This window comes from Phragmites australis, chromosome 10, assembly GCF_958298935.1.
Source record: "Phragmites australis chromosome 10, lpPhrAust1.1, whole genome shotgun sequence".
Classification (NCBI taxonomy): Eukaryota; Viridiplantae; Streptophyta; class Magnoliopsida; order Poales; family Poaceae; genus Phragmites; species Phragmites australis.
The window spans coordinates 29,748,924-29,763,105 of record NC_084930.1 but is presented as its reverse complement, the minus strand read 5'-3'; the positions used below and the strand labels follow the sequence as shown (position 1 = coordinate 29,763,105).

General features: G+C 42.9%; 1 protein-coding gene across 1 annotated transcript; it reads right to left on the bottom strand.

Annotated features, from left to right (window-relative positions):
* Positions 1-7,986: 7,986 nt before the first annotated feature.
* Positions 7,987-12,322, bottom strand: LOC133930632 (GEM-like protein 1). The gene is made up of 4 exons (XM_062377314.1): positions 11,857-12,322; positions 11,646-11,747; positions 9,116-9,387; positions 7,987-8,556 (listed from the first exon to the last, which is right to left on the bottom strand). Exons 1-4 carry the CDS (start codon positions 12,104-12,106, stop codon positions 8,299-8,301), a joined length of 882 nt encoding a protein of 293 aa, XP_062233298.1. The 5' UTR covers positions 12,107-12,322; the 3' UTR covers positions 7,987-8,298.
* Between the last annotated feature and the right edge of the window lie 1,860 nt (positions 12,323-14,182).

Here is a 14,182-nt window from a genome sequence, read left to right as displayed (position 1 = left end):
TATTACTTTTTCTGTATATCTCGCCCCTAGCGTCTGTCGTCCTTAGCCCGCCAGCCAGAGGTGGGCAAGGCACCTCCCGTCGCGGTTGCTGCTTCAGCTGCTCGATTCCAGATTCCTCAACTGTGGAAGGTTGGATATTGGTTTTTAGCCCTTTTGGTTGAAATTTTTCATATTCTTAAGTCAAAAGGTATCGTACCTTTTTCATAATTTGGAATTTTGAGTCGAGAGTTTAATTTTTATGTTGAAAACTTGAAATATGTATATCTCGAACTGAAAATTAATTTTTATGTTGACAGGTGGCTAGCATAATGTTTTATATTGAGAAGTGAATTTTCATGTTGAAAGGTGGTTATCCCAATGTTTATTTTTGAGGGTATATTTCTATATCCGTTTAACCTTTGAATGTACACTAGATAGGAATTTAAAGTCAAATGCGGGTTCTTTTTTCTTTGAAGCTAGTGATGACTGACTAGTACTGAGGGGAGCGTCCAAATGGTAATCATGTTCCCACTTCGCCGCCCGTGCTTCGCATCAGACCATTAGTCCACTAATCCACTACCAGCTGCCCATCACTGACAGTGGGAGGAGCAACGATGAACGAACTATCAATTCCCGGCCAGCGACGCACCAACCGGGAGTACCGGACCAGCTCCTGGGGACCCAACCTCCAAGCTCCCCTGGATTTCCATGTCCCCAACCGCGCCGGGCTCATCCACTGGCCACCGGTCTACTGCCAGCACGCCGAGCCTGCCACACCTCGTTTCGTCTGGCACCGAGGGTACGACAACTTCCCAAATGCCATTCTTCAGGAGTGCTTTGCCCAAATGCCATATGGCCCCTGTAAAACTTTGCTCGCTTGCCACTTTCAGCATCTTTTTTTCTACCATGCGTCAATTTATCCTCTTTACGATGTAGCAATAGATTCAAATTAGAAAGCAAATTTTATACTTTCTCTAGTTACAAATGTAGTTCGTTTTAGCCTCCTCAACTATTCTTTAAATATAAGTTATTCTCGAACTTCTATGTATTTTTTTTTCTCTTTTGTTCTCATATTGCTATTGTTTAATAAATGCTACCACTCTCATAAATGAATACGTTATCTTTTTCAATATAGAATAAATAAAGAGTAACCTAGTCATTTAATCTACTTTTTTAATCTTTATGTATAAGTTTAAAACGATTTATATTTGCAATCGAAGGAAGTAGGATCCTACTAAAAAGATCTATGTGAGTCCGCGTCCGCCCTGGACGACTTCCAGGGCCTCCTGGCCCGCGACTACGGCGACCTCCGGATCCGCCTAGACCAGCCCAAGATTCACTTCAGCATCCACCAACGCCCCCTCTGCACCCTTGTACGTACATGTGGCTGTTGGTGCTCCTCCTCCGGCATTGGCATTGCGGCGCCGCCGCCCTTGTCCACATCGACGGTGACGCGCTTATTCCTCCCGCGCCGCGACGCCATCACTGCCGCCGCCACCAGGATGCCCAGCACCACCGCTCCTGCCACCGTCGCGCCGGCAACGATGGCGGCGTTCTTGCCGCGCCGGCTCCTGGAGCGGGGCGGAGGCAGGGGCGTGAATGCCGCCGTGGTGGCGGTGAACGGCGCGGGGCCTAGAGCCGCCACGGAGAGGCACCGGGTGGGAAGCGGCGGCCACAGAACCTAGCATTGGGAAGGAAGGAGGATGCATTGAACCGCCTCGTGAGCACAACCGGGATCTCGCCGGAGAGGCGGTTGCCGGAGACGTTGAGCAGCCTGAGCGTGCGCTGCGCCAGCCGCGAGATGGCTTCGGTGAGCAAGTTGTCGTCGAGGAGCAGCGAGGTGAGGCGGGAACACGGTGGCGAGGGAGCCTGGGATCTCGTCGGTGAGGCAGCAGAAGGAAGAAAAAGAGGGCAATTGGTCAATTTGTGTCTGTTGCCATGTCGGAAAGAGAAAAAATTGCCGGGAAAAAGATGCTTAAAGTGGCAACAAGTAAAGTTTCGTGGGGGTGGTGACAGGGGGTATATGGAGAAACAATCTCGTAGGATGGAAATACCATCCCTAAGGGTGGAAAAAAACATAATTAACCCGACGTTAGCCAGTTGCAACGTGCCGAATGGCCGCATAGGTGGCTGACCATGATCCCGCACGACCCATTGCGGAAGCCGCACCCCGCGGTGCGTTGGTACCGTTAGTCAATTAGTAATAAGATGCCTTTACTAAATGGATATATCCTTTGGTTAAAATATTTCATACATTTTTATTTTTTATTATATCTATTAGAGAAACAGGTCTCTTCAATAATATATCTTCATTATATATATGTAAACATTTCATTAGATTAATATAAAAAATTTATTCTCTATTTTCTATCTCTACATTTATTTCCTACCGTTATCAGTCACAATTCTTCTAGTCCTATTGCTAATTAGCCACACCATATCAAAAGCAAAGGCATCCTTCGACCCTACCTTCGAACGCAGGACGAATCGCTTCAACATCCAACTAAGGTGAGCACGATGGCATCACTGATCCATAGAATACGTGGTAAACCGCACGAAGGCGGTGACCAGAACACACAACATCGACCATGGCAACAAGGCGTCGTCTTCTACGTTGCTTTCCATACCATCATCAACATGACGGCAGCAGCCGGACTTCATTGTTGTCGTGGTCATCCTCTATGTGCATCAACCGAAGACACAACACTTCAGTCAAGTGAAGACGGATAGTAGACAAACAAGAACTGAAGGTGAGCAATGGAGCATACAAACCTCCATCCTCTGCTAGTCGCCCACGATCGGCTCGATAGCATGATGAAGCATACAAACCTCCATTCTGATTCAATACATGTATAACTTCAGGCGAAATAGCATAATGAACTCCTTCCAAGAAATCATCATCAGCGTCCAATCGACGTCGCTCCTTTACTTGAAGTATATGCTAATATCCAGAATAACAATAAGTTCGATACGCTTTTAAACGCCACCCAAAGAACTTTAATGGTAAATACAAACATAATAAAAAATAGAAGCTATATGCACCGGATAAAAAAATGCATTTCTAGACCCAAACTTAACAAACCTATTGTTTGTCGCAAGTGTGGATGCTACAAGTACTCCACTAAGAAATGCCGTACCCTAAGATATTTAGTTGATATGTATTTACAATCAGTGGGATGTAACCGACCTACTCAAGGGTAAAGATTTGAAGCACACCTCAATCTTCAAACTGACTCCACCAAGGAGGCTAGTTGTTCACAACATATTCCACAAGAACCAAGTAACAACTAGACTCTTCTGCAACCAGAGGATCCCATGAGCACAGAAAACATGATTGTCGAATTTGCTTCACACGACATGTTTGAAGATCTTATATAGTCTTCCGATTCCTTAGATACTATATTATCTGCATCCCATTACATGTTGTAATATAATATTGTATCAACACTTATGATACTACATAAAATTGTATGTAGTCTATATATCCGATAAGAATTTCATATTAAATTCTTCATTTCTATATATAGATTTCTACGGGAGTCAATCCGATAGAAGAATATATGTGCCTAGTGGATATATGCACCACAAATTCTATATGTAGGGAAACTAAAATATTTCCAAACTCTTACTAAGAGATGATGAAATATTTTGACAATCGCTAGACGTGATGCAGTGATTGTTCGCTCTGGTTGTGCCATAGTTACTCTCTATTTGGGTACACAAGTCATAATCAATGATGCTCTAGTGTATCTCAATTCAACTCGTACCTTACTAAGTTATAGAGATATCCGTCAGAATGATTTTCATATTGAAACCCATAATCAGAACAACGGATATGGAAAGCTTCCCTATGTACAATCTGGATTGTACTATATATACATGAAAGTGCATCTAGACCCCTAAGTGGGTTTTGGTGATAATAACAAAACAATTAAAGAACTAATGAGTTTTATGAAGTATGGACAGATGTAATTCAATCAAGTGAGAATTTGATGCATAGTGATCCCAAAAAGGAAAAAGGAAAGCCACGCATGGATCTTATAGTTTTAAATTCATTTATCTTTTGAATTTGAGTTTAGGATGCCACATTATTAAGGGAGATACAAAATTTACTTGTTTGCGTAGAAACAAGTTCTCAAAAATCTAACAAACCTATGAGAGACACATCGAACACAATACTTGTACCTAGGTTAGTCCTAATCTTTTAAAATGTGCAAATGCGGAGTGTTCGTATTTTTGCGGATTGTCCATACTTTAGCAAAGTTTGGGTTAACTAAGGGTGTGCAAAAGGTCTGTACTTTTGCGGAGTGTCCATATTTTCTCAGGTGTAACGGCTAGTTTTTGAATGTGGAGTATTTATACCCCACACCCTCTCTCTCCAACTAGAACCAACTCATTCATTTTGACCTAACTTGAGACAAGCAGCTCAAGAGCATTCAAAGCTCCCCTCTCCACTTCCTTTTGTGATTTTAGGTGAAATCCTGTGTAGATCAAGTGAGAGCTAGGAGTAGTGCTACTAAGATTCAAATCCATCCTTTTAGCACTATTTTTCTTCGTCAAGCCAGTGATTTCGCTTTTTTTACTCTTGGTGGTTTGTCCACCTAGACGGTTAGGCGTCTCCCGTTAAGCTCCCAATCTTGTGGTGAACCCCAAGATGTTTATATCACCCCTGCAAATTTGAGTAAGCAACCCTAGCTCGATCTTTGTGGTTTCTTGAATGAGAAAATGGTTGTAATAAATCTGTCTCTTTGTGAGCACCTCAATGGAGACGTAGGTACTTCTTTGTGGAGTGACAAACTTTGGTGAATAAATCCTTGTGTCTCATCTCTTGTGATTTGTTGCATATTCTTGATCCCGTTGATTTTTAGGGTTTTGACCTGATCTATCTCTTTATAAGGTTTGAGCTGTAGGTACTTGGAGAAATAGGTTGGAGCACATCCTATGGTACTTGGTAATTCGTGAATTTGATCCACGTTGTTGTTGTATAGGCATCAATTTGAGTTCTCACAGGAATATCTGGAGTATCTGTAGATTTCTGCAGAACCTCCGTATATTTGCGGAGGTTCTGTAAAAATCGTCGGAGAGTCTGCATTTTGCTGATCCGCTGTGTTTAGTTTGTAAAACTTTTAGGCTTTACCTATTCATTCCTTCTAGACGACATCAAATCCTTTTCAATATATCAAATCCCGTACCATATATGGCGTACAATATAATTTCTTCTATCTTGATCAAATCAAGACTTAGCATGATTGCCTTGGTCACTCTTTTTTAGAGATGATGAGAAAAACTATTAACAATTCTATTAGTCACAGTATTCCTAAAATCTTCAGATTTATGTGCATCGCATATGACATGGAGAATTTAATTTTAATGCCACTTACCTTAAAATTTATAATGTGCCACCTAATTTCTTGAACGAATTCAAGGACATACATGTGGTTCTATTTAGCATTTTTATGGATCATCTAAGTATTCTACAATGTTGATTGATGCATCTATAAAATAGTCATATATGTGTCCCTTATATATAAGGTACCATACTTATGTTAAACTCATCCCTCAAATAATTAAAATTAGAGCAAAGTATCCTAGATGCAGGATCGAATCCATTCATATGGATAATGTCGTTCCTTAACGAGTATTCAATTATTTTTTGGTTTTTGGGTACTATTGTATTAATTACCCTGTGTGCACATTCATAATGGTCTAGCTAAATCTTTCATCAAGAGAATCATATCATTTACATGACTAACCATAGAATTAAAATTTAGTAACATCTTGTTGGCGACATGCGGCTATATACATCGCATCATTACACCAAATTCATCCAATTGCAACTATATGGCTTCCTCTGTTGTAGTTACTACGTGGAAATTTGGCATCAGCTAAGTATTTTCCATCTACGAATTGGTTACGTTCTGCACGTACCAATATCATCATCGTACAACATATATCAAAGAGCATTGAAGATCTATATAAGGTATTATTATCCGTCAATCATATAATACCTCGAATTCCTCACAAGGGACTTATTTATTGACCATATGCTCATAATATTTTTTAAGAACAATTTTCAACATTATGTGGATATTAATACCACAAAGAATACCATGAATCATAAGATAATATCACATATGTTCACATTCAGTCCTCATGTCAACGTACCTGAGATCTCGATCCTTATTTAGAATATCTTTTATTTGTAACATATTACAAATAACCTACCAAGATGTATTAACTGACAACAAATGTATCACCAAATCCTATATTCCTATTAAAAATATACTAGAAAGAGTGGAGGTACCAAACAAAACTACTCAACTCCCAAATCAAAATAAGAGGAGGAGAAATATGATCACAAAGGATAAAGCTTTTTGCAAGCTACCACAGAAACTGAGAAATCCCTCCTCCACAATAATAAGCAAATTAACATCAAGTTAATAGACACCTTACGGATATTTAATATCCAAATGTCTATAGATATTCAACATCTAAATACCCAGCACAAATATGTATACACATTCAAGCGCTAAGTCATACGAACATCTTAATTCTATTATTTTAAAAAAATACATATAATTAAATATAATAATATTTTCATAAACTATATTGATTCTACAGAAACAATTAATACTAAAGACTACAAATTATCGACATATATTTCTTCTCAAATGACCATATACCTTCAATTAGATTCAGACCAAAAGTCATAGACAGAGTATTTTAGCACTCAAATTGATCAATATAAATATGGTAATTAAAAAGAATTATTTTCATTCAACAACACAGCATCGACAATTTGTAGGGCCGCGTAACCAACCACGGCGACAGCTCCGCGCACGCGTCCCAACCTCTTTGTTTGACGCCTACTTGATTGAAAAGAGATCTAGCCTACAAAAAAATTCTATGTGATCACTGAACCTTTTTTACTTTCTTTCCTAAATGTGTGACTGATACCAATCCCTATGTTGTACACTCTTCCACTAACTAGAGAGAACCATGCCTGAAGTAGAAAGAACCAATTACAAGTGTTCATAGTGGTCTAATAAACCCTGACCGTGAAGGTTCCTAGTGTTAGTGTGCTCTGATACCTGTTGTTGGAGATAATGGAAGGAAGCAACAAAACAGAGAGAGGATCAAGTGTAATCTTAACTACATCTCAGCTCTTATACAAAAGCTTATGTTACAATACATGGTACCAGTCCAATTTATAGACTCTAGCAAACCGACACAAAGTCATTATCGACTCAAGTAACAACTATTTCTATTTTGTTTACAGCTCATTCCTAGCTAAGACATGCGGATCTCCATACAAAATTTGACACGTCTTCTTGTGTTTTACCGCCATTGACCATCTAGCACATAACCAGCTCATTGAGCTATTAGCAGTGTGAAAATCGTATTTGTTCTCCTCAAGAAAATGAATTAATAATCCAACACCTAGAACCAATCAGTGGACTTTGTCAAATCAATGCGATGAATACAAACAATTTCCTATCGAAATCAAAGCGAAAACGAAAAAGGAAACGTTTCCGTGTTTGTTAGAAACCCAGCTCTTTCCTTTCCCTTCCTGACCTTGAAACTAGCTAGCGCCTTTTATGAACTCTTATCCAAAATCTCTCATCAATCAAAGTCTGTTCCTTCTACTGCACCTCAAGCACCTCCGGTTCAGGTCTTTTATGATTGTGACCAATTTCCTGGCCCGTTGGAAGGCCAAAGCTGCCCAAGTGATTGATCTCCCCCCAGAAAAGGAACAAGTTCGGGGCACTGGCATTTCATCAGCGGAACCGGAAAGAGATCCCTAGAATGCGTAACCATCCCTAGACTGCGCTCTGCCGGCGCGGCGGCGCCCCTGACTGCACACTGCCCACGGTGGGAGCCGAGATCGACTTGCCCACAACTCGGTAACCAAATGTGGGTAACGGTTGCGCTCGACTTGTGCAATAGTTTAAATTGTGCGATGGCTGCTCACAATTTGCGCTGTATTAAAATCCCAATATGATAATGTGAACGAGAAACAAATTTTGAATTACCGGTTTCGCAATGCAAGACACATTCTGAACATGCCAATCCTATAAAATGAACCAAGAGCTGTTTCCCTTTGACTCCCGATTCCATCCAAGTTGGCCAGACCGATGTTTGGTTCTCAACTTACATTCAACACTGTCACATTTAAATGGACAGCTGCAGTATCTCATCATTACAACACAGGCAAGAAAAAAGAAACAATTCTGACACCTATGCAAGCTAGTGAGTGTATCGTATCAAAAGCTTCAGCATGAAGGATTTGAAAAAAGGAGACACTCAGAAGCTCAGGAATCAGGTTCGGAACTGGAGATGCCCCAATGATGTTGCGGAGACTGAAGCAACTGGTACATCCATTTCATATCTACGGTTGCAACTCACGAGCACTAGCCAAGGCTTCTTGAAACTGGTTACGGCTTTGTCATACATTAGAAAACCCATGAACCAGAACTCGTGACCTTCAACGGAAATGACCTGAATGTACTTCTCAGCAGGATTTACTTCGCTCACTGAAGGATTAGCTGTCCTTAGCTGATGAAGAGGAATGACCACCTGTTTTTGGCAAGTGAGCAAAACATATTAATGCGACAGAAGTTCAACGGAAAACAGTTTTTTCTTTCTTTTTTGGGTGAACATGTAGTCATGTCCTCATTAAAATTCTACCAAACAGGAACAGCACCTGAATGTTCACCCAGAAAATACCCCCTTGTTCAAAAATTAAAAACATGTCCTAAATATAGGGATGGTAACATAAGCGTATGAACATTTCAGGTTCAACTTGTTATTTGTGCAATCCTTTATGATTCAGACTAGATTTCTTAAATGAGACAAGCTTGTAAACTAATCAGACATCAATTCTCTACTTTTGTTTTATCTTTAACATAAAATCAAATGTCCCTCACTATTATCAACCTCAAGACCAATGTCATTTTCACCACTGAATAATAAAAGAGCCAAAATCCTGCAGCAAGTTATACCCAATACAACAAGACAATGATACTTCGCTTATAGTGACTAAGTCAAAGATGGTAAAGTGAAGCACAAAAAGAAGATTGATTTCATAGAAGTTACTAGATGCTACAAGGGAAGTGAAGTAGTGAATAACCCTTACCTTGTAGTAACTCCATTCAGTTTTGTTTCCAGCTTTGTAAGAGAGAGGATTGTCACTGCAGAATGCAATCTTGGCTGTAGAAATGTACAGGACTCCCATGACAGGACCAGCTGATGTTGATAGATAGCATGCATAGCATATTTTCAGCTGCTCATCTGGAAGAACTTCGAAGGTTTGCTTAAATATTTTTTCATAGCCACCTTCTGCTAGAACTTTAGTTCCTTGAGCAAGCCGTCCCATAGCAGCTTCAGTAAAACTAGGTCCTGTCTTGACTGTTAAGGAAAAATGGTGTATTGTCAGGCACAGAGTGAGTAATGTTAACAGCGAGAGAGAAGATATTAAACTAATATTCCACGTCTTCATTTGCTTTGGCATGCCATTTTGAATTGTAAGTTGAAACAATTATATACATAGTGTCTCTCATTTCAATGGATCAACCTTACTGACCTGAGGTAACTAAGGTGGAAGGTTACTCACATGCCATGGTTCAGGATCTTCTCTTAGAAAAATAATCAACTGGTTAAAAGATTTATGTGACAACATGTACCCAAACTTATGACTTCTTGAATCCTCTGCTAGAACTAGAAGTATAGTTGGTTCTTAAAAGGTCTGTTAATTATGTGACGAAATTAGCATCAAAATTGGTTCAATCGAACTAGGTAATTAGCCCAAAGCCCTAATCAACTGGTATCTAAAAGGTAATAGTGAATTTAATGTCGTAAGCTTTCCCCCAGGAACATGGGTGGGCACAAGAAGGTTCATGGGTGTACATATGTACACCCAATTTTTTTTTCTATATATAGTATTATGTATTAGGTATTAGATATGTATCAGATATTCAGCTATAGATATGTATCAGATATTCAGCTAACTAGCTAAGCTCACGTGGCCAGATGCAGCCCAGTTGCCCACGGCCACACCCCACCGGCCCACAGCCCATGAGGCCATGTCGACTCCCCACACCCACTCGACGCACACAGTAGTACGGCACACGCACAAGTCCAGCAGTCAACATCTCAGTTCTCCACGAATCGTCGAAACCTAGAAGCAACGATATGGAGGGCGGCGATGCAAGTCGAGCAGAGGTGAGCCTGGTGCTAGCAGGGAACGGCGGCGGTGTGGGCGCCAGCAAGGCAGAGGTAGGCCTAGCGGGGCACGACGCGGGCAAGGGCACTGCTGGTGCCGAAGCAATTGCAATTGATCTAGATTTTTCTGGTCTTGCTGCAATTGCAAGTTAACGCATGGATCTAGGCTTTAATGTTGTAGTTCAACAACCATTTTATAGATCAGCCAAGTGTGTTGATATGCTACATTCTCTTGTTAATAGAGTTCATTGAATATGGATGTAGGTGTTTTCGTTGCAATGCACGAACACTTAGCTAGTGTCATGTTCTGTATGTGTCTGGTGACCACGGTTCACAACGGCTCAAGCCCATATCGCCACGATCTAAGCGGCGTTGATACGGCCACAACTCATGACCCACTACCCATGCGGCCATGCAAAGCGGCCTAGGCACCCTCGAGGCACGAGTGATGACCGTGTGTGTGAGTGCGTCAATTCCTGAGAGGCTAAGACCATGTGTGTGACTGCGTGACGACTGCGTTCCTAAGATAGAGGGTGGCGGCGGCACGGGCACGAACGAGGCAAGGGCCGCGGTGGTGGGGTGTGGTGTGGGCACAGGCTCGAGCCTGGAGGGCAGCGGTGGCGGCAGCGCGGGCTCGCGGTAGGTGGGGCGTGGTGGCGGAACGAGCCCAAGCAAGGTGGGGCGCATGTGGCTACGCGCGCAGGCACGAGTGCGACGGGTATGTACACCCAAGATGAAAATCCTGAACCCACCACTGCCCAAGAAACTTCTGATTATTCCAAAGGAATTCATTCAAACTGCAAACAAACAGCAACTTACACCTGCATCTGTATAGGAGAATTGGATGGTTTATAATCTCTAATGTTTTTGCAGTTGTGAACACTCTGTCAGTGGAAACATCATCCAATTAAGTTAAAAGATGCAGTTGTGAACACTCTGTCAGTGGAAACATCATCCAATTAGATGAACTAAAGATATGGAGAAACAGCCCCTTCCTCTCTATGAACGATTAAGCATACTACATACCAGGTTATATACTACCTCTAAGTCTAATGAATGACTAAGAAAGAGCAAGAAGGTCATTAGTATACTTACAAGTTCTCAGATAACTGGGCACACATTAAGGTTCAAAAACACTAGTAAACTTATAAAGATGCCTAGCGCCATAGCCTATAATATATAAGGAATAAAGCAAGGAAAACTACACCACATGTACTGATCTCAGGCCAGATATACTGATCCTGCTGCAAAGGCCCTACTAGTTCCCACATTATTCTTCAAGGGGTCTACCAAAGCTTTACTTTGCAACTTTATGGCGATGCTTTTCTTTGGTTCTTAGAAAGCTAACCCGTCGTAACAATCCGTGCGCTTCAAGAAATGAACCACACAAAGAAAGATAGATTCTATGGAGGAACAGAGAATATTAGTGCGTGCTGAGATCTCACAGTGCTGCCACGTGTCGCGGCTGAGGCTCTCGACCATTTTGGTCGTCTCCCCCATCGACTTCCCCCACCTCGACAGCGTCTCCTTCATCGCCTCCACCGCGCCTGCGGCTCTCCCAACACCAAAACAAAATCAGAGCTGACAAAACAAAAAAATCTCCTCCCAACGCAGAGCCAAACAAAGCCCGACGCGTCGAATCAGCGGGGTTTTTACCCTTGGGCGAAGAGGAGGCGGGCCCGCAGGACACGTACTGGCTGGACTCCGCGGCGGCGGCGGCCTGCACGTGCGTCGGCGAGGCCGACGTGAGCTTCTCGCTCCACGTGACGGTCTTCTGCGCCGGCACGGGCGGCGGATCAGCCGCCTCAGGCGCCGCGGCGGGCGGTGGGGGCAGTGAGGGATCGGGAGCGGGGGTGGCGGGGGCCTGCTCGGCGGCGGAGGCGGTCGCATCGACGGCCGGATGCATCTGGGCGGGCGGTGGTGGTGGTGATGTGGGGTCCGAGGAAACGGAGGAGAGGAAATGGGTTGCGCCTTGCGCGTCGCAGTGCGTGTGGGGTTGGCTGGCTAGCGGTGGTGGGGGTCAGGGCCCAGGGGGTGGGGGTCAAACCGTGTCAGTTTCTTCCCTCCTGTAGGAAAGTCGCAGGTTGCACGCGGCGCTGGAATTGCAACGGGCAAGGGCGAATGGGCGATCCGGTTCGAGCTCGCCTCGCCTTCTAACGAATAAAAGGTGGGTTCCAATCCAGAGGCTGGCGGGGGCCGGTGGGGGCTAGTCTGGACCGGGCCAAGCCGGGCCGGTGATGATAGAGGCAGGGGTAAACCTGTACGATCGAATTAGATATGAACGAATATAGTTTATTCTGGATTCTGTTTTAAATTTTAGTTGGAGTCAGATACTGTAGTATCAGATAATTATTTTTTTATCTTATTTTTTTCTCAAAGTTGGAGCAGACAGTGGCATAAGTTTCTGGTTAGTCAGATAGATATAATTTTTTCATTTCATCTGTATCTTCGCATAGCACATTAAACAATATAAGGGTGCAATCAAAGTGAGCACAAAGAGAATGGTCGTGGAGATATGAAAATAGGAGCATCCAATATTATATATCTATGGATGTGTGGTAATCTACCTAAATAATATCATGTTTTTAAGTAAAATCACAATAAGCTTTCTCGTAACACCTAGTAGTTGGATATTTCAGACAGATACTATTCATATTGTATCCTATCATTCTTTTCTCAGATCTGGAGTTAGACACATATAGTTTCGAATATCTATTATTGTATCACATATTTGCTTTGCAAGCTTTCGGCCAATCGGTCGATCAGATGAATGGAAAATATCTATCCTGTTTTTACCCCTAGATAGAGGGGCTAGGTCGATGACTGTGGCCTATAAAATGGCCCTGATCAGTAGGTCGGCCTAATTTAACGGTGTGCATGGGTTATGCAACTTGTCGGTATATAGAATATGGGTCTCTTGTTCTATGGTTTCACACCTGGCGATTCCAGTTGGCAACAGATTTTTTTTCCCAGACCAAAGTCCCATTGCACGACCAGTCTGCGCTCACATGACTAGTTTGCGCCTTCACGACCAAGATCCTTACCACAGAAGGAAATCCCGCGACCAGCCTTCGTTAGTCAAGGGGTAGGTACTCACTGAACCAGTATATTCTTATTAAGTGCTTTCCACTCAAGTGTCTTTCCTTCCCTAGGCACTCCTCCCCGGCAGATAGGTCGTGGTCAGTACAGAGATGTCATGCCTCGTCCTGTAGCGTTAAATGCTACGGGATGGGCTCACAGACGTGGCAGACTGCTTCATAGGTACACGTGCGAGACTGGTGATGGGATAAGGTAGGTCGGCTGACTAGTGAGGTGAGCATAGAGGTGTTCGACGGATGGGACGAGCTTCACAATATCTTCAGAGCAAAAGGAGCCCACTTGTAAGTTCTCCCTCTCTCTGGTATATAAAGAGAGGAGAACTCGATTTTTAAGGCGGAGAGGAAAACCAGTTTTGAAACACTGATAGCTAAATACACAGGACGTAAGCCTATTATCCTTCTAAGGCCTGAACCTGGATAACCCTGGTATTCTTGAGCTCAGCATACACACCCCACAAGCGTTGTTGACGCGCTCCTCGACCGATACACCTCGGAATCATTGTCAGGGATTAACCCTCGATAGTTGGTGCGCTAGGTAGGGGACGTGTTTCTACATTTCGATGAGTGTTGGAGATTAGACAGATCCATGGTAATCGCTGAGTCCCGTTTCGAGGACCCTGGTCACCGTGGAGAATTCGTTATGGGATATGACCTAGATAAGCGCAGTGCGCTCTAGAGTTTAGACATCGGATCAGAATATGGAGGTTTCCAAATTCAACAAAGACCATGCAACAGAGAGTGGCATAGGCCCTAATGTCCTCGGTACTTGCAGTGAGCTCCAGGCCGTATGCCTCAGGGGAGCTAGCCTTGGTAACTATGGCACTACTTGGAGATGCGTCCACCGCATCAGGACGAACCGCCCACCAACTTGTGCGATCCTTTTC